Source organism: Benincasa hispida, chromosome 3, assembly GCF_027475165.1.
Source record: "Benincasa hispida cultivar pf3 chromosome 3, pf3_genome.v1.1, whole genome shotgun sequence".
NCBI classification, from domain to species: domain Eukaryota; kingdom Viridiplantae; phylum Streptophyta; class Magnoliopsida; order Cucurbitales; family Cucurbitaceae; genus Benincasa; species Benincasa hispida.
The window spans coordinates 56361327-56381936 of NC_143480.1; the positions used below are offsets into that span (position 1 = coordinate 56361327).

The 20610-nt window shown below is 32.6% G+C and overlaps 1 protein-coding gene across 1 annotated transcript; it reads right to left on the minus strand.

Moving 5' to 3' along the window:
* Positions 1–12413: 12413 nt before the first annotated feature.
* On the minus strand, positions 12414–13124 carry LOC120073612 (mitogen-activated protein kinase kinase kinase 20-like). The gene has a single exon (XM_090311984.1). The coding sequence runs from the start codon at positions 13122–13124 to the stop codon at positions 12414–12416; it is 711 nt and encodes a 236-aa protein (XP_090168110.1).
* Between the last annotated feature and the right edge of the window lie 7486 nt (positions 13125–20610).

Genomic DNA, 20610 nt, shown 5'->3' on the forward strand with positions numbered 1-20610 from the left:
CGTAGCATCACGGTACTAGGGCACAACATCGTTATGCTCCAAGATGGAGAAGAAGCGCGGTTCAGCGTTCGACTCGTGCGTGGGTCGTGAAGTAATGTTTCGCTTCGGTTCGTGGGTTCTCTGGTTTGGTTGGTTTGGGTTCTCCTGACTGTGGGTCTACCTCAGCTGCCAAGCAAAGTGCCTTAGCATGAGTAGTTGGTTTGAAGGCTCGCACAATACCACGTATACTGTCCTTTAGGCCTTGAATGAACTTTTTTGCCCTCATAGCTTCCATAGCAACCAACTTCGAGGCAAAATGGAACAGGGTGTCAAACTCCTGGTCATACTTCTCCACTGACCCGTGTCACTGCCTCAGCTCTAAGAACTTATTCTGCTTATTGTACCTCAATTTGACAGAGAAGTACTTCGCGTAAAAGCGCTCCTTGAATTGCTCCCATGTCACCGATTCCCCTCCCACGCTAACATCCTTTCTGTCGACTGCCAACAAATTTGTGCTTTGTCAGTAAACATGAAAACGACACATTGCACTTTCTGATCTTCTGGATATTTCATATAACGGGAGATCGTTTCGATCATGGATATCCACAGCTATGCATTGGTAGGGTTCTTTAGTGACCCATTGATGGTGCTGGGGTTGTACTTCCTGAAATCTCGCACTCCACCGAAAGGCCTGATATGCTTTGGTTTTGGGTCATGCTCTGAGTCTGGACTTCCGACATTTGATCCTGTGGTGGTGGTGTCTATTGGAACTAGGCAAACTGGGCCAGTTGTTCATCCAGCATGTCCTTCATTTTACTCAACACAGTTGATGTGACCACTTCCCCAATAGCGGTTGCCTAATCGATAAACTCTGATGGAATGACTGGGGTGGCCTGCACCTGTGGTGGCGTGGCCGTGTGTTGGACTCTACTTCTTGTCTGGGTTCGTTGCCACCCTGACCCTGAGGGGTCCCTAGCCGGTGAGGAATCCTCTGGTACCGGAGGGACCTAAACTTGTGCATCCTGAATTTGTGAATCTTTATCATGAGGATTTTGATCTTGAACTGTTGGATTTTGCTCTTCGGGAACGCGCCCTTTTTCGGTAACCCTATGATTTTCTCTTCCCCTAACACGTACCATTTCTTGACAGTTGTCCACAACACCCCTTAGCTACTATCCTTACCAGTAAAACACATCAAATGCAATCATAAATGCTACATACTCAGGTGCATATTATCCTAGATACTTTTCATAAGGGACATACCTGGAGACGACGAAGAATCCATTATAGGCCAAATAGAACAACCTGAACTTACATAGTAAGTCAACCTACAGAACTCAAAACGCGGGCTCGAATGCCAACTGTAACAACCCCACTTATTAGGACAATTAAAAAGGGAATCGTTACTGCATGCATGCATAAATATTCACATTAAGGAAGAAAAAATAAAATAAAATAAAATAAAATAAAATGACATGACATGATTTTGGGTTGTTTAAGTATTTAAGAAACTATTCTACCATTAACTCAAGAATTTAAATCGTTTGAGCCGGGTACCCCTTAACATGAAGTGAATATTAAAAGAAAAATCATAAATAAAATAAAATAAAAATGTGAAAAAACATAAAGATTTAAATGCGGAAGCGATTCTAGTTTCTTTGACACTGTCACTGATTCCTCTTGTCAGTCACCCGAGTATCCTTGACCTTACCTGAAAAAAAAATAAAGATAAAGATTGAGTATAAAATACTCAGTAAGTGATCCTATTACCGGGATCAGGCTATGCATCATGAGTAGAGAATGATGGCCCGTGGCTCAAACAACTACGTCAGTTATAGATGATGAAAATAAACCAAAAGACGTATTGTCTTACCTTGACTTGTATGTCTAGTGGCTTGATGGCACACCGTCAAACATGGAAAAATAACATGAATGTGAACCTATCGATTCACGCATGTCTAGCGGTTTGTAGGTACACCGACAAACATGGAAAAATAACATGAACGTGAACCTGTCGAATCATGCATGTCTAACGGCGTGTAGACACACTGTCAAACATAGAAAAATAACATGAACGTGAACCTGTTGACTCACGCATGTCTAGCAGCCCGTAGGTACACCATCAAACATGGAAAATAACATAAACGTGAACCTATTAACTCATGCATGTCTAGTAGCTCGTAGGCACACCGTCAAGCATGGAAAATAACATGAACGTGAACCTGTCGACTCACGCATATCTAGCGGCCCGTAGGTACACCGTCAGACATGAAACTAGACTCGTCGATCCTCTAAAATAAAACATGCGTCAAGGTGAGACGATAAACTGTCCTATTGGTCTAATCATGACAAACATAATTTCAGTACTAATTAGAATTTCAAACATGCTCATAATACTCATAACTGTCATGCAACAAGTATCAAGTATATCATAACGACAAAATCATGATCCTAGAGTCCATTGATTAACTTTATAATCCAATTTAGCTTGCCTAGCATGAAGGCACCGGTAATAGTACCACTTACCTCAACTTGGTAAAAAAAAAACAAGTAAAACAAAATCTCATTAGAATTTCTTTAGCACACATGAATCAACCTAAAGTTGTGGCTTGGTCCAAGACAAATTCAAAAACTCGATTTGATTAGTCAATCTGATCATGAATTAAATCCAAAAATCAATAACTTAATTTTACCACTATCACTCTTAATCTAAAAGAATAACCATCCAACAACTTATCCAACACTTACCAATCTTCATCAATTTTCTACAAAACAAAATGGTCTCTAGCTTGATGGTCAATGCATCAAAACTTCCAAACTTTAATTCTAAGTTTCAAACCAAAGAGAGGTTACTAATTTAACCCAAAATCAAATGAGTGAATTTCACCTCCTAAATTATAAGGAAAATAAGTCTTACCCAAGGTTTTTCTCAAAATTCCGGCAAAGATCGGGGCAGTGGTGGCCGACGATGCGTCGACTCGTGGCTGGATATGAAGGCAGAAGCGGATCAACACCGGGGGAGGGGGGTCGAATGGTGGCACACAAGGGTGGGCGACTTGAACGGGCTAGGCGGATCCTCGGCGGTATGGTTGGAGACGCGACCGGTTGGGGTGCTGAACGAACTGAAAAAGCGGCAACTCTTCGCGGTGACGGTGGCTGGCTTCAATGACGCTAGGGTATATGAGAGCAGCTCCTTTGGCAGCTAGGGCGTGGTGAAACGGTGAAGAAGAAGAGGGGGGGGGGGGGGGTGGGGGTCGCTGTGCTGAGGAGAGAGAGAAAAGAGATTCTATTTTTCTTCTCTCTTTTTTTCCTTCTACCTTCCCCACATATATAAATATAAATATAACTTAACCCTTTTCCTTTTCCTTTTAAAATTTCAAATTCCCCATTCCTCTTTCAAAAATATATATAAATATAAATATAAATACATATATTTTCTTTTAAATCTTCCAACAAACAAATTTAATTATCTCCATAGATAATCAAATTTTCAAATGCAAGCCAAATTAAAACTTAATTAGTTCCGAATAATTAAATTGTATATATTTTAGCCAAATACATAAATCTCCAATCCTGATTTATACAAGTAGTCCAACACAAATTCAAGCTTAATTACAAAATAAATTAAAGCTTAATTACAAAATAAATCGGGGTGTTACAAGTAATTTGATTGCCTATTTGCATTTTACCTAAGACTTAGATTCTAACAGTTTGATTTCTAATTTAGGTACTTCACTTTTTACTTGTTATGGATCGTAGTTGGATAAATATAAGAGATTGAAGGTCTAGTCAATATTCTAATGGTGTTGATAATTTATGGAAGTCGCGAAGAATTATTTAGATGAAGAAGGAAGAACAAAAGACCATAATGAAAACGCAATTTTTGTTGGTCCTTGTTCAAAGTCAATATTCTAATCGTAGTTGAATACAAATTGGAATAACTTAGATGAATAAAATGGCATTTATTTAAATATGGCATGAGAAAACCCTTCTGATCTTTGTGTGAACAAGGAAGAAGACGTATCTCTCCAAAAGTTGTACACTTCCACGATATCTTGGGAGAGTAAGGGAAGGAAAGTTATTTCAATAACTCTCTCCCTTTAATTAATTTAAATTTAAAACTTAAAAACAAAATTTTAATTTAATTTGTTTATATATATATAATAAATAATTTATTATATATAACATATATTATACTACATGTTATATTTAATATAACATATAACCTATAGTTTATATTATATATAATATAATCTGTAGTTGATATTTTCTCATTTAACCTATAATATTTAATATGAGTCAAATTCATATTAAGTTCAACCTATAGTGTTTTACATGAGTCACATTCATATAATTTATATTTGAATCAAATTCACATATCATATATAATTAATTAACTCAATTAAGTTGAATTGTTCAAATTAATCCAATATCAATTAGATTCTCATTAATCCCAGTTGAGTTACTGAAGGAACTTTATGGATCTATAGATTGAAGTCCATTGGTAATTGATTAATTAATTAAACTCTTGAATTAAATTAATTAACTCTCATTAACTGTCGGTCACTCTATTAAAGATCGATAGTTGATTGGATATAACCAATCAAACGTGCATTGATCATATACAAATTGCTTCTAGCATAGTTGAGCCAAAATTATTGTTTTGCCTCTGTAGTTAGATCTAGTTCCTTAAGTACTACTGATGAATAATATGCATTAAGAAGTGGTTGTCGAAGTCTTTCACCATCGATGATTGTCACTAGAGTTTTTCGTTGGCAATGGGCGAAGGGTAGAGTCTATCGAAAATATTGGAGGAATGGAGAGAAGTAGAAAAAGGAACGGATGGAATCCCTTGATAAATATCAATAGTGACCATTGTTGAAGTTGGTAGAGTCATTTTTATAGCTAATAAACATCTAAATTTTAGACCTTCAACTCCTTGAAATTGCAAATTTGACATTCAATTCGTAAAATTTATATTTTTATGAAGAATTGCAAGTGGCCACTACGGACTGTGGGTGCTATTAATTTTATTTTTAGTTGAAATATTTATGATTTTTCATTTTCTCTCATATAATACATTGTTATTCTTTGTTCGTTTAAGTTAACTTTCGAAAATTTATTTCATTTTCTTTAAAGCATTAATCTCAGTTTACTTTGTTAGTCTTTAAAGATTCTCAAATCTAATTTCAGGAAGATATTATTGATTTACCTACTTGATCAATTTTATTGTTCAATATTCAAATTGATTATTGCTCTAGTCATGTTAAGAGTAACTAAAATAGAATACTAGAAATTTAGGAATCGTCCATTGCCAAGTTAGGATGATCATCGGATGTACAAATTTTAATTAATTCATTATAGAGAAAATTTTCTATGAAAATTGAGGATTACACATTCTCAGATTATACAAGATTTTCCAACATATCAATTCAAACTATATTAAATTACAAATAAGTAATATATTGACTTCTAAAGTGATCATGAAAAATGATAAATAAATGGATGATCAAGCAACAACTTTGGTGGCAATCTTTTATAAGGGTTTCTTACCAAACATCTTCTCATAAAATCAATTGCCATTGGTGATAACTCATTTTGAATTTCCGAGAATTTGTTGCTATGATCAATATATGTGAGAATATCAAGTTCAAACTTTTTAGACCTCCACACTTGTTTTCCGGTCAACATCTCCAACACTACACATCCAAGTGCCCATATATCAACAGGTCAATCTAAGTAACCATCTCTTAATGACTCTGGTGCTATGTATGACTCAGTTCTTTTGGTACTGTTATTGTCGTCAATATTCACTACACTTGTCATCTCCATTGCTAATCCAAAATCAACTATTTTTGCAATAAAAAAAAGCCTCCATAATCAATACTAGGAATCAGAAGTATATTTTCTGGTTTAATATTGCAATGAATATATCCAAGGCCATGAATAGAATAAATTCCATAGACAATGTCTCTGGTATATCGACGAACTTCCAATTCCGGTAAGCCATTGGGTCCGAATTTAGTAATACGATCATACAAACTACCTCCAGAACAATAATGTAATTGCCAGATACAGATTTTGTAATTTCATGTCCATAACATTGAACTACATTAGAGCAAAACTTGAAAGCAACAAGTACCTTCTTCTCAAATCGAAGGGAGGGGGAATCTTTGAAGAAGGAAGATTTGACAGCAATATATTTACCAAGAGGAAGTTTACCATAATGTGAATCGATAAAAAAGTCTGTGTTAATTTGGGCTAAGAAAACAGAGCCGAAGCTACCTTTGTCGAGAAGACGACCACGAAACCAAAAAGAACCATGAGAGTTGTCGAAACCCTTGATTTGCGTTTGACTTCCGACTCCATTGCTGTTGTTAGGGTTTGGGAATTTCATATTCATCCTCTTCGCCCTAAGAGATTGTTCACAATCTGGGGTAAAAGATGAATTTATAAAAGAATTCTTCATAGTTCAAAAACTAAGAGAATTGTTTCTTAGGGAATTTTCCTTATCTGAATTTCTTAGGGCAATCTATATAAATATTACTAAATTTTCTTCGATTATAAAGGGATTCTTCATGGCTCAAAAACTAAGAACCATAAATAAGAAGGAAAGCTAAAAAGATTTTTTTTTTTTAATGTTTTGGCGGCAGCACCATATATATATATATATATATATATATTTTGGAGATACAAAAAATTATTTATTAAATATAAAACCAAATCCCAAATATTTTGGAAGCTTTAATTTAAAACCAGTTTCAGTATATGTAAAAGTCACTTGCATGTGTGTTCCATATGTTTGAATATAATCCTTCAAGGTTCAAGTTATTAGTCAAGATTTTTTACTAGTCAAGATATTAAAATCATTTGGTCAAAAAATATTTTTTAAAAAAAAAAATCTAAATCTTTTTCATATATATAACAAATTGACCAATTTATTTATAAATATAGCAAAATGACAAAAAAATCTATTTTATCATTATATCATTACGCTATATTTAGAAATATTTTCAGTAGTTTTATTTAAATTAACTTCTCAAATCAAAATTTTAAAATCGAAACTAAAAAAAAGACTTCAGAAATAGAAATTAAAAAAAAAAAAGTAAGGGAAATTCATTCTTTTCTTTAACCGATATTATTTTATTTTGAATTTTCATTACAAAATCCTAAGCTTCAAATATATGGCTTCCCGCCAAAACAAATAATATTAAAATATAATGCTCCCCTAAAACAAATAAAAAATAGAATTATTCGGATATGTCCCTAGAGTAATACTATTGATGCTCATAATTTTAATATTGATATTTCTGTGAAGGAATTCCAAAACTTAGTCTCTGTTCATCCATCAATAAGTATCCAAGAAGCAAGACAGGGTTGGGGAAGACTTCTCTATCTCTATTCCTGCCCCCTATTTCAATACCATTCTTGTGAAATTGCTTGTGGGGATCAAGTTCCTCACGAAAAGAAAATTTGTGTTTTGACTTTTTTTTATCAATTTATTCATTTTTTAATAATTTTTAAATTTATTCTCAACCTTAACAAAATTTTATGTATTAAATTTTTAATTTCCAATACATTTTTATTAGCAAAATAGGATTTAAAGTTAGTTAGTAGAATAGGGTTTTAATTTATACTCCTATAGGATTGTAATTAATAGACATGTTTTTTTTTTTATTGGTAAGTATTTGCATGTCAATATTTTCGTCCGTTATTTTCACGTTTTCATGGATTTGATATCGACTTGAAGAGTGAATCGATACTTTTATTATATCGTAGAAAAATCTATGAAACATAATACTTAAACAACAAAATATCACCAATGTAAATATAATATAAATAATAGACATTGTTAACTTGTTTAAATATCATAAATGCTTATTTACTAATTTATATTTATTTTTTAAATTTTTTTCAAAAGTACTCATCGAAATCAAAATTTTATCGATATTTTCATCGAAATTTTGATAAAAATGAGACCTACCTCGATAGTTTCTTGGAAATCAACATTTCAAATCTTGAATATTTGATAGATTAGTTGTTAAAAATCAATATTATGAATCTCAGTAATTATGAATCACTATTTTCTAACTCGAATTGTGTCAAATGTTGAATGTTATGATATTTGACATATTTGATTTAGTTCAATAAAGAGATGGTAAAATGTTTAATAATTAATCTCGAAATCTATTTAGATAATATTTTAAAAATAAATGTAAAATTTCTAGTTAAATCATTTACACCAATAGAGAGAAATTCAATGTTTAAAATTAAATGGACTTCGAGATTGATAGTACAAATATATGTTTGTTGAGTGATATTCATGTTGACATATAGTCATACAGATTGACTTGAGAAAAAAGTATTTTTAAAAAAAACTCAGTTTTATTTAAATATTTTTTTTATAAAAATTGATTAAAATATACTTAAAAAACTATTTTAAGTGGTTGCCAAACATTTCAAAGTCTTACTTATTTTTTAAATTAAACACTTGAAAATATATTTCAAACCTACACATAATTTAATAGATTTAATTTAATTCAAATATTGTGAAAGTTTAAAATTAAATTTAATATTTATTGAAATATAAAAAATTTAGAAATAGCAAAACGCATGCCGATGCCATGCCATGCCAGTAACTCTTCTTCCAATCTTTTACCCTTGGAGATTGATATTATTCTCCTTTTTATCCATTTCTTTTGCCATTCTCTCGATTCAATCTCTACTTTATTTTTAATTTATTTACGTAGATTTAATGGTTGAAAACTTCTTTTGCGTGTTGATACAGCCCGACCAGTATTAAGGATGCCAACACAGCCAACCACATCATCAAAGGAAAAGCTACTCAGCATCCCAGTCATCAAGGAAAGTCATTATAATTATAGTCTTACCATTCAACAAGAAAATAGTTTTAGTTACAAAAGGATCAATTAGGTCACAACACATGTGTAGCTAGTTTGTTGTTGATTTATTCCTAATTCCCAAAATAGGGAATTCAATTGTATAAATGGGACAATCTGTATATTGAATAAAATAAGGAAAAAATAGAAAAAAGCCAAGGTGGCCGATTCCTTTCATCATCCGTCTCTTCGTCTCCCTAAACCAACGGCCCTCGACTTTCTTCGTCTCCCTATTTAACAGCCTGAGACTCTTCAGCTTCCGGTGTTAGCTTGATATCGCATCAGCTTCGGTTTCTAACCTGGTATCAAAGCTACAATGATCGACGTCGGTCAAAGAAATCTGGGAACCACCCTCGGCACAACCACCTTCAGCGGCCCAACTCTAAACCAACTTCTTAATCAGGTAACTTCCATCAAACTCGATTGCAGCAACTTCCTTGTATGGAAAAACTTGGCGTTTCCAATCCTTCGCAACTACCGACTCGAAGGGCACCTGACCGGACAAAAGGTATGTCCGCCAATGTTCTTGCAATCTGCAGTTGGTGAGAGTGTGTTGATTGGATCGACTAGAGTAGGAGCTACTCTGCCCAGCGCAGAAGGAAGTTCCGATAGTGGAGCTTCCAGCTTGTCAACTACACCCGAGGTAAATCCTCAATATGAAGCATGGATGGCTGTAGATTAACTTCTCCTCGGCTGGCTGTATAACTCCATGACACCAGAGGTCGTCGTTCAAGTGATGGGATGTGAATGTGCAAGGGATCTGTGGACCAGCATCCAACAACTGTTTGGTGTTCAATCTAGGGTTGAAGAAGACTATCTTAAACGTGTTTCAAACAACCAGAAAAGGTAATTTGAAAATGGAAGATTACCTTCAAACCATGAAAATGAATGCTGACAATCTCGAGCAAGCTGGTAGTCCAGTGCCACCAAGAGCTCTTGTTTCACAGGTGCTACTAGGACTTGATGAAGAGTACAATGCCATTGTGGCCACAATCCAAGGGAGAGCTGACATGTCGTGGCTTGATATGCAATCAGAGATCTTTCTTTATGAAAAAAAGCTGGAACGGAACATCAGTCAAACTAGAAGAAAACAGTAGGCTTTAATCAAACCAACAATGCTTCAGTTAATATGACAAACACAAGACATGTCAACAAAAGTAACAAGCCTAACAATAGCCTAACATCAAAGTTTTTGCTGCTTGAGGTGGTAGTTGTGCGAAGTTAGATGTTGGAAGTGAAGGGTGTTTGAACATCCACACGGAAGCGAATCGTGGCCCAATTTTATTTTCTATGCAAAAGCGTAAAATTCTGAGGACGGAAATAATGATATGCATTCAAATTACAACATGCTATTTTCTAGAGAAGAGAGGAAATTAGAAATTGGAATTTACTTATCCTCGAGGACCAATCACTTTACAAAATCTTCTCTTGTAACTAACTGTTCAAACGAACTCCTTCTTCCACGAACTCACAAATACCCAAAAAAACATAGCAACCAAAATGGGGCACCACCACTAGATTACCTCGATATTCTCTATAAGGTGCAAAACCATGAGATGTGGGCTTCTTGATATTTTTTGCAGAGATGGAGGAGAGATTTCTTTAAAGAAAATTTGCAGTGCAATCTAAAAAAAAATTGAGGAAAACCCTTGTGATATTTGCGTGAACAAGGAAGAAGACGTATCTCTCCAAAAGGTGTACACTTCCGGGATATCTTGGGAGAATAAGGACAGGAAAGTTATTTCAATAACTCTCTCCCTTTAATTAATTTAAATTTAAAAACTTAAAAAAAAATTAATTTAATTTATACATACATACATACATACATACATATATACATACATACATACATACATATATATAACTAATTTATTATATATAACATATATTATACTACATGTTATATCTAATATAACATATATCCTATAGTTTATATTATATATAATATAATCTGTAGTTTGATATTCTCTCATTTAACCTATAATATTTAATATGAATCAAATTCATATTAAGTTCAACCTATAGTGTTTACATGACTCACATTCATATAATTTATATTTGAATCAAATCCAAATATCATATATAACTAATTTTATATTAATTATATCATATATAATTAATTCACTCAATTAATTTGAACTGTTCAAATTAATCCAAAATCAATTAGATTCTCATTAATCCCAGTTGAATTACTGAGGGAAACTTATGGATCTATAGATTGAAAGTGAAGTGGTATTTGATTAATTAATTAAACTCTTGAATTAAATTAATTAATTCTCATTAACTGTCGGTCACTCTACTAAAATTCGATAGCTGATTAGATATAACCAATCAAACGTGCATTGACCCTTCACAAATTGCTTCTATCACAGTTGAGCCGAAATTATTGTTTTGCCCTTGTAGTTAGATTTAAGTCCTTAAGTACCATTGATGAATAATATGCATTAAGAAGTGGTTGTAGGAGTCTTTCACCGTCCATGATTTTCACTGGAGTTTGTCGTTGGCAGTGGCTGAAGAGTAGAGTCTTTCGAAAATATTAGAGGAATGGAGAGAAGGAGAAAAAGAAACGGATGAAATTCCTTGATAAATATTAATAGTGACCATTGTTGAAGTTGTTAGAGTCAATTTTATAGCTAATAAACATCTAAATTCCAATTTCACTTTCTTTAGACCTTCATCTCCTTGAAATTGCAAATTTGACATTCAATTCATTAAATTTATATTTTTATCAAGAATTGCAAGTGGCCACTACGGACTTTGGGTGCTATTAATTTTATTTTTAGTTCAAATATTTATGATTTTTCATTTTCTCTCATATAATATATTGTTATTCTTTGTTCGTTTAAGTTAACTTTCGAAAGTTTATTTCATTTTCTTTACATGATTAATCTCAGTTTACTTTGTTAGTCTTTAAAGATTCTCAAATCTAATTTTAGGAAGATATTATTTATTTACTACTTGATCAATTTTATTGTTCAATATTAAAATTGATTATTGCTCTAGTCATGTTAAGAGTAACTAAAATAGAATACTTGAAATTTAAGAATTGACCAAATTTAATGAAAAGTTTGATAATCATATTGTCCATTGCCAAGTTAAAAAGATCATCAGATGTACAAATTTTAATAAATTCATTATAGAAAAATTTCTTTATGAAAATTGAGGATTACACATTCTCAGATTATATCAATTCGAATTATATTGAATTACAAATAAGTAATACATTGACTTCTAAAATGATTATGAAACATGATAAATGAATGGATGATCAAGCAACAATCTTGCGGGCAATCTTTTATAAGGGTTTCTTACCAAACATCTTCTCACGAAATCAATTGCCATCGGTGATAACTTATTTTGAATTTTTGAGAATTTGTTGCTATGATCAATATACGTGAGCATATCAAGATCAAACTTTTTAGACCTCCACAATTTTTTTCCGGTCAACATCTCCAACACCACGCATCCAAGTGCCCATATATAAACGGGCCAATCTAAGTAGCCATCTCTTAATGACTCTGGTGCTATGTATGATTAAGTTCCCCTAGTACTATTATCGTCATCAATATTCACTACATTGGTCATCTGCATTGCCAATCCAAAATCAGCTATTTTCGCAACCAAAAATCCTCCATGATCAAAACTCGGAATCAGAAGTATGTTTTCTGGTTTAATATCACAATGAATATATCCAAGTCCATGAATAGAATAAATTCCATAGACAATGTCTCTGGTATATCGACGAACTTCCAATTCCGACAAGCCATTGGGTCCGAATTTCGTAATACGATCGTACAAACTACCTCCAGAACAATACTCGAGAAGTAAATTGTAAATGTAATTGCCAGATACAGTATTTGTAATTTCATGTCCATAACATTGAACTACATTAGAGCAAGACTTGAAAGCATCAAGTACCTTCTTCTCAAATCGAAGGGAGGAGGAATCTTTGAAGAAGGAAGATTTGACAGCAATATATTTACCAAGAGGAAGTTTACCATAATGTGAATCGATAAAAAAGTCTGTGTTAATTTGGGCTAAGAAAACAGAGCCGAAGCTACCTTTGCCGAGAAGACGACCACGAAACCAAAAGGAACCATGAGAGTTGTCGAAACCGTCGATTTGCGTTTGACTTTGGACTCCATTGCTGTTGTTAGGGTTTGGGAATTTCGTAATCATCCTCTTCGGCCTAAGAGATTGGTCACAATCTGGAGATAAAGATGAATTTATAAAGGGATTCTTCATGGCTCAAAACTAAGAGAATTGTTTCTTACAGAATTTTCCTGATCTGAATTTCTTAGGGCAATCGACAGAAATATTAATATGAAGCATGGATTATAAATACTACGATTCACCATGAACCAAAAACAAAAAGGAAAGATAAAAATAAATTTCTTTAATGTTTTGGCGGCAGCACCATATATATGAATATATATATTTATATATATATTTTGAAGATACAAAAATTAATTATTAAATATAAAACCAAATCCCAAATATTTTGGATGGTTTAATTTAAAATCAATTTCAGTATACTTTTACTAATTTATTTTATACTAAAGGGTAATTAGTCAAGAGAAGTACGTAAAAGTCGTATTCCATATGTTTGAATATAATCCTTCAAGATTCATATATACTAGTCAAGATATTAAAATCATCTGGTCAAAAAATCTTAAAAAAAAGAAAAATCGAAATCTCTTCATATATATAGCAAAATAATCAATTTATTTATCAATATAACAAAATGACAAAAAAATTCTATTCTATCATTGTATCATTATACTATATTTAAAAATATTTTCAATAGTTTTATTTTCAATATCCTAAACTTCATTACGAAATCCTAAGCTTGAAATATTTTAAAACTCTTTTTTTAAAGAAAAAAAATTAGAATTGAATTTTCATTACGAAATCCTAAGCTTCAAATATATTGCTTCCCGCCAAAAGAAATAATATTTAAATATAGGTGAATCGATATTTTCACGTTTTCATGGATTTGATATTGACGTGATAAGTGAATCGATATTTTCATTATATCGTAGAAAATCTACGAAACATAATAATTAAGCAACAAAATATCACTAATGTAAATATAATATAAAAATAGACATCATTAACTTGTTTAAATATCATAAATATTTATTTACTAATTTAAATTTATTTTTTAAATTTTTTATTTTTATAATTTTTCTAAAAGTACCAATCAAAATCAAAATTTTATCGGTAGTTCTATCGAAATTTTGATAAAAATAAGGCCTACCTCAATATTTTCATGGAAATCGATATTTCAAATCTGGAATATTTGATAGATTAGTTTTTCAAAATCAATATTATGAATCTCGGTAATTATGAAGCAATATTTTCTAACTCTAATTGTGACAAATGTTGAATGTTATGATATTTGACATATTTGACTTAGTTCAATAATTGTGACAAATGTTTAATAATTAATCTCGAAATCTATTTAGATAATATTTTAAAATAAATTTAAAATTTCTAGTTAAATCATTTATACCAATAGAGACAAATTCAATGTTTTAAAATTAAATAGACTTCGAAATTGATAGTATAATACATGTTAGTTAAGTCATATTCATGTCATAGAATCGTACAGATTGACTTGAGAAAAAAATAGTTATCAAAAATTCATTTTTATTTAATCATTTTTTTTATAAAAATTGATTAAAATATGCTTAAGAATTATTTTGAGTGGTCGTCAAATAGTCCAAATTTCTTCATTTGTTACACTACCAGAAATTTGAGCTTTGATGGAGGTTAAAAAAAAAAAAAAACTAGAAATAGATGTACAATGTCAATTTTGTCAACAAAATGTGGATCTTTAATGTCAGTTTTAAACTGACATTGTAGGTGTACCAATAATGTCGGTTTAAGAACGACATTGTAGAATACCCTCTCTTTTGAATCCCAAACAATTTTTTATATTTATTTTACCACCTTATCTTCTCTCTCACGAAATGCATCAACCCGCCAAAGCCCCCTCTTCTGTGTGTTGCTACAGCCCGAATAGCATACCCACGACCTGCAGCGACCGACGGCAGTAGAACAAGCACCATCGAGCGATGGCGACGACACTTCTCAAGCCGCGCTAGGGCATCAGACCATCTTTGTACATGTACATCATAGGTTTTAAGTTTTTTCTTTCTTGTTTTTTGGATTTTCCCCCAAGATTTTATGCTGCAATTACACATTATTTACTATTACAGGTTGTTTATACTGTATATGATTGTGATTATCATAATCAATAGACACCTTAACTATGTGTTGGTCTCATGGATATTATTTTGCGAATTTGATAATGCTTATTGTCTTCTACACCTGATAAAATTGTTTGCCATGGGAACTGCAAAAACATCAACCACATCCACGGAATATGTTAGTTAATACTTGAGTATCCTTTTACTCTTTGAAATTATTACTGTTTCACCATCACCCCTTAAAACAAAAATGATATTTCCTACTTTCTCTCGTTGAAAGGAATATTGTTTCCACCATCTAGTTGGAAGTAAATTATTTGATGACTACATTGGACATTTAGTTGTAGCATCATCGTCGGTGGTGGTGTCTCGACTGTAAGTTTCTTCTCTTGCATCATCGATAGTCTGATTTGATTTCTGTTTGCAATCTGTAACTTTTTGTTTCATATTTTTCTTATGAGATTCTTGTGTCTGATTCATATCGCTTTTGGTCTTTTAATTCTCAAGTTAATGTTGAATTCGTGAGTCATGGAAATGAAGTTTGAGGCGTTAGACTTCTGGAGGAATGTGTAGTGGTTGAATGTTTAGGGAAATTTACGCTTTTCATTATTACTACATTGAATAAAACAAGAAGATCATCCTTTTTATTGACAAATTGATCAAATAAATACAGTGAGTTCTGTTCTTTATATACAGAGCAAACAAAACATAATGGATGGAAGAGAAAGGGAATGGGCTTAACAAAACAGATCCCAACTTCCTTATTAACAAACTAACAGAATATATAACGGAAAAGATAACAGAAATTTTGTTTTTATTTTTTAATACTCCCCCTCAAGTTGGAAGATGAACATCGATGACACACAACTTGACTAAGATATCTAATAGAATAGAGTGTGATAACGCCTTTGTGAACATGTCAGCTAGCTGAAGACTAGAATAAATTGGAAGCACCTTGAGAAAGCAATCAACAATCTTATCTCGAACGAAGTGACAATCTATTTCAATTTGCTTTGTTCTCTCATGGAAGGTTGGATTTGAAGTAATTGAAATGGCAGCTTGACTATCACAAAAAAGGAGTGAATGGAAGTGAATGTTGAATCTTCAAGTCTATTAGTAGTTGGGAAATCCACATCAGATCACTAGTCACAGAGACTAAAGCTCTGTATTTGGCTTCAACAGAGGATCTTGATATAGTTGGCTGTTTTTTGGATTTCTATGAGATCAAAGAGTCTCCCAAGAAAATACAAAACCCAAAGATAGTCCGTCTTATATCTAAACACGTTCCCCAATTAGGATCAACAAAGGCTTAAAGGTGAAAAGTAGTGATCGATTTAATCAGAATTCGTTGTCCTGGTGATCGTTTTAGATATTTTAGTAAGTGATGAACAATATTCATGTGAGGTATAGTGGGACTTTGTAGGAACTGAATTAATCTATGTACAACAAATGAGATGTCCGGACGAGAGATTTGTAAATACAAAAGACATCCAATTAATCTTCGATAACAAGTAGATCATCAACATACAATTTTGTTCCTTCATCCTTTGAGAGCTTAAGATTCGGATCCATAAGTAATAAGGCAGGTTTAGCATCAAGAAACCCTGTATCTTCAAGGATTTGAAGACAATATTTTCTTTGAGACAATAGCAGACCTTGGTTAGAACAAGATAGTTCTAAACCTAAGAAGTATTTCACTTGCCCCAGTCCTTCAATAAGAAGTGCATCTTAAGTATGTTTTTTACAATAGCAATTTCATCAGATGAGGGAACTTTGATGATAATATCATCAACATATCTAATAGTGCAATAAAAGTATCAGCACGTCTTCTAGTAAAAAGTGAATAATTCGATTTTGACTGTTTAAATCCATATGATGATAAAGGACTTGAAAATTTGATGAACCATTGTCTTGAAGCCTGTTTAAATCCATAAATAAATTTGTTTAACCGACAAACAAGGTTCTCCCCCTCTTTTGGTACTTCAGAGGTCTTGTATCCCAAAGGTAAAACCATGTAGACTTCTTCAAATAGATCTCCATTCAAGAACGCATTGTTGATGTGCATTTATGCCAAGGGCCAATTATACGAGGTGGCTAAAGCAAGGACTATTTTCACTGTAACAATTTTAGCTACAAGTGAAAATGTATTAAAGAAATCAATACCTTCTTGCTGGTTATATCCTTTGGCCACAAGTCTGGCCTTGTAACGATCAACTGCCCCATTAGGAGAGTATTTCACACGATATACCCATTTGCTACCTACTATGTGATGTCCTTTTGGTAAAGACACAATTGTCCAAGTTTTGTTTCTTTCGATAGCATTAATTTCACTGTCCATAGAATCTCTCCATTCCTTAAATTTGACTACTTGATGATAGAAAGTAGGTTCATAGATTGTGGCTACATTCAACATATATGCTTTATGAGCTGATGAGTAAATATCATAGGAAAGATATTTGCCAAAAAAAAAAAAAAAATGGAGATGTGGAGTGAGTAGGTGTGTTGGTTATAATGTTGCAATGGAAGTCCTTCAAATAGGAAGGTGGATTGTGTTGCCTTTTAGATCGTCTTGGAGATGGTTCATTAGGAGAAACGACTTCTGTTACATCTGGTATTGAAGTAGCAACCTCTTGTTCTATCAGCTGATCAGTATGCATATAATCAGGTACATCAATAGATATACTATCATTAGGATTCAGTGGAGTTATATTCAAGTTAATTAGTGGTACTTGTATTTGTCATAGGTATATTCATAAGAATCGGAGAAGGATGTACAAACTGATCTAAGAAATCAATAGATATGTGAGAAGGATTGGCAATGATGATGTGGAAAGGGAACAAATCTTTAAAGAATAGGACATCTCGAGAGATTAAGAAACTCTTTTTAACAATGTCATATAATTTGTATTCTTTTACACTCCCATAAAGACACATGGATGAGCTCTTGGATAGAACTTAGATCTCTTAACGGATAAGGTGGAAGCATATGTCAAGCAACCAAAGACCTTTAATAGAGAGTAGTCAGCAACTTTTCCATTTAACACAGAAAAAGTAGTTTTGTGAGATAATAATGGCATGGGAATTCTGTTTATCAAGTGGGCTGCAGTGAGAATACACTCTCTCCAGAAAATAATAGGAACTTTGGACTAAAACATCAAAGCTCATGCTACATTTAAGAGATGTTGATGCTTCCGTTCAACAACTGAATTTTGTTGAGATGTGTAAGGATAAGAAAACTGATGAATTATTCCAGTTGTGGCAAAAAAATTCCTTAAAGTTGAGTTCAGGTGCATTGTGGGATCGAAAGATTTTAATGGTTTTACAGAACTGTGTTTCAACAAGTTTAAAGAAACAAGGAATAATATGTAAAACAATCATTCTTGTGTTTCAAAAGATAAACCCGTGTGTAACCAGATTTATCATCAACTAAGCTCATAAAGTAAGAAAATCCAGCATATGTGGGGTTTTGAAAAGGTCCCCAGATGTCCCAATGAATAAGATAAAAAATTTCATCAACAACTTTATTCAATGCAGAAAATGAAAGTCCACGTTGTTTTGCTAACGGACAAACATGACAATGACCATAATTTGATATAGAATCAGAGAATGACAAGATATTTGATAACTCCTTCATTCTGGCAGTTGAAGTGTGTCCCAAATGTTGATGTCATATAGAGATAGATGTTTTATAGATATAACATGCTGCATATTACCTTTATATCTGTCAGTGAGTGTTGCTAACAAGTAAAGGTCATCAAGATATTCCCATGTTTCCCATGTTTATAACAAGATAGTGTTGCTAACTGATAAGGTAGAAGCATATGTCAAGCAACAAAAGACCTTTAGTAGAGAGTAGTCAGCATCTTTTCCATTTAACATAGAAAAGGGAGTTTTGTGAGATAATAATAGCATGAGAATTTTGTTTATCAAGTGGGTTGCAGTGAGAATACACTCTCCCAATAAAATAATAGGAACTTTGGACTGAAACATCAAAGCTCATGCTACATTCAAGAGATGTTGATGCTTCTGTTCAACAACTAAATTTTTTTGAGATGTGTAAGGACAAGAAATCTGATGAATTGTTCCAGTTATGGCAAAAAATTCCTTAAAGCTGAGTTCAGGTGCATTGTGGGATCGAAAGATTTTAATTGTTTTACAAAACTGTGTTTCAAAAAGTTTAAAGAAACGGGGAATAATATGTAAAACATCATTCTTATGTTTCAAAAGATAAACCCATGTATAACGAGATTTATCATCATCTAAGGTCACAAAGTAAAAAAATCCAGCATATGTGGGGTTTTGAAAAGGTCCCCAGATGTCACAATGAATAAGATAAAAAATTTCATCAACAACTTTATTCAATGCAGAAAATGAAAGTCCACGTTATTTTGCTAACGGACAAGCATGACAATGACCATAATTTGATATAGAATAAGAGAATGACAAGATATTTGATAACTCCTTCATTCTGGCAGTTGAAGTGTGTTCCAAATGTTGATGTCATATAGAGATAGATGTTTTACAAGATATAGCATGTTGCATGTTACCTTTATATTTGTCAGTGAGTGTTGCTAACAAGTAAAGGTCATCAATGAGATCAGCCTTCCCAATCATTTTCAAGTTTAACTTGCCCTTAATTGAACAATGATCTTTAAAAAAATGAATGGAATAACGCTGATCTTTAAGTAAGGAATTGATAGACAACAGATTATATGCAAATTTTGTGACAAAGAGGACATCGTGAAGCAAAAAATTCTTCTGTAAAATGATATCACCAATGAATTCAACCATGAATCTAGTTTTGTTAGGCAAGACAACAGATGTGTTATGGGCAGCTCTCATATTTGCAAATAGTGATATGGGATATATGACTTGAAGCTTCTGAGTCTAAAACCCAAAAAATATTATCACTATGTGTAGTTGTAAATGGAGAATGACATGTACCTACTACATGAGTTGTTTCAATTTTGATGATACCTTTATTATGTGAAATGGAAAGATGAGATTACAATATAGTCAACAGTCGTGAATACTGATAATTAGTGAGGTTTGCAAAGAATGCCGACTGATTGGATCTTCCTGCAGAGTTGTTTTTCTCTGATGCTGTTACAGTGGAAGAAGATGAGTTGGAGACAACATTTTTCTGATGAATAGAAGAATTCTATTATCTCTAGCCTGGTGGATATCTATGAAGTTTGTAACATTTATCCACAATATGTCCTTTTATTCCATAGTTGGAAGATATTGGACGCTGTCCATATTTCCTTTTAGATTTGTCAGATTCACTCCTTTTGTTTCCATCAATTTTTGCCATTAAAGTGATACATTCAGTTGATGAAGAATTCTGACCAACTGATCTCTGTCTTTCTTCTTGAATCATCAGTGAAAAGACTTTGTTGATAGCCGACAAAGGATCAATTAAGAGGATTTGAGCTCGAATTTGATTGTATGATTCATTCAGTCCAATAAGAAATATCATGACAAATTCGATATTAAGAAATTCAAACATTTTCTTC

What these genes read in the sequence shown, in the direction of transcription:
- LOC120073612 (XM_090311984.1), bottom strand. Translation starts at nt 13,124, where the DNA reads ATGAAGAATCCCTTTATAAATTCATCTTTATCTCCAGATTGTGACCAA.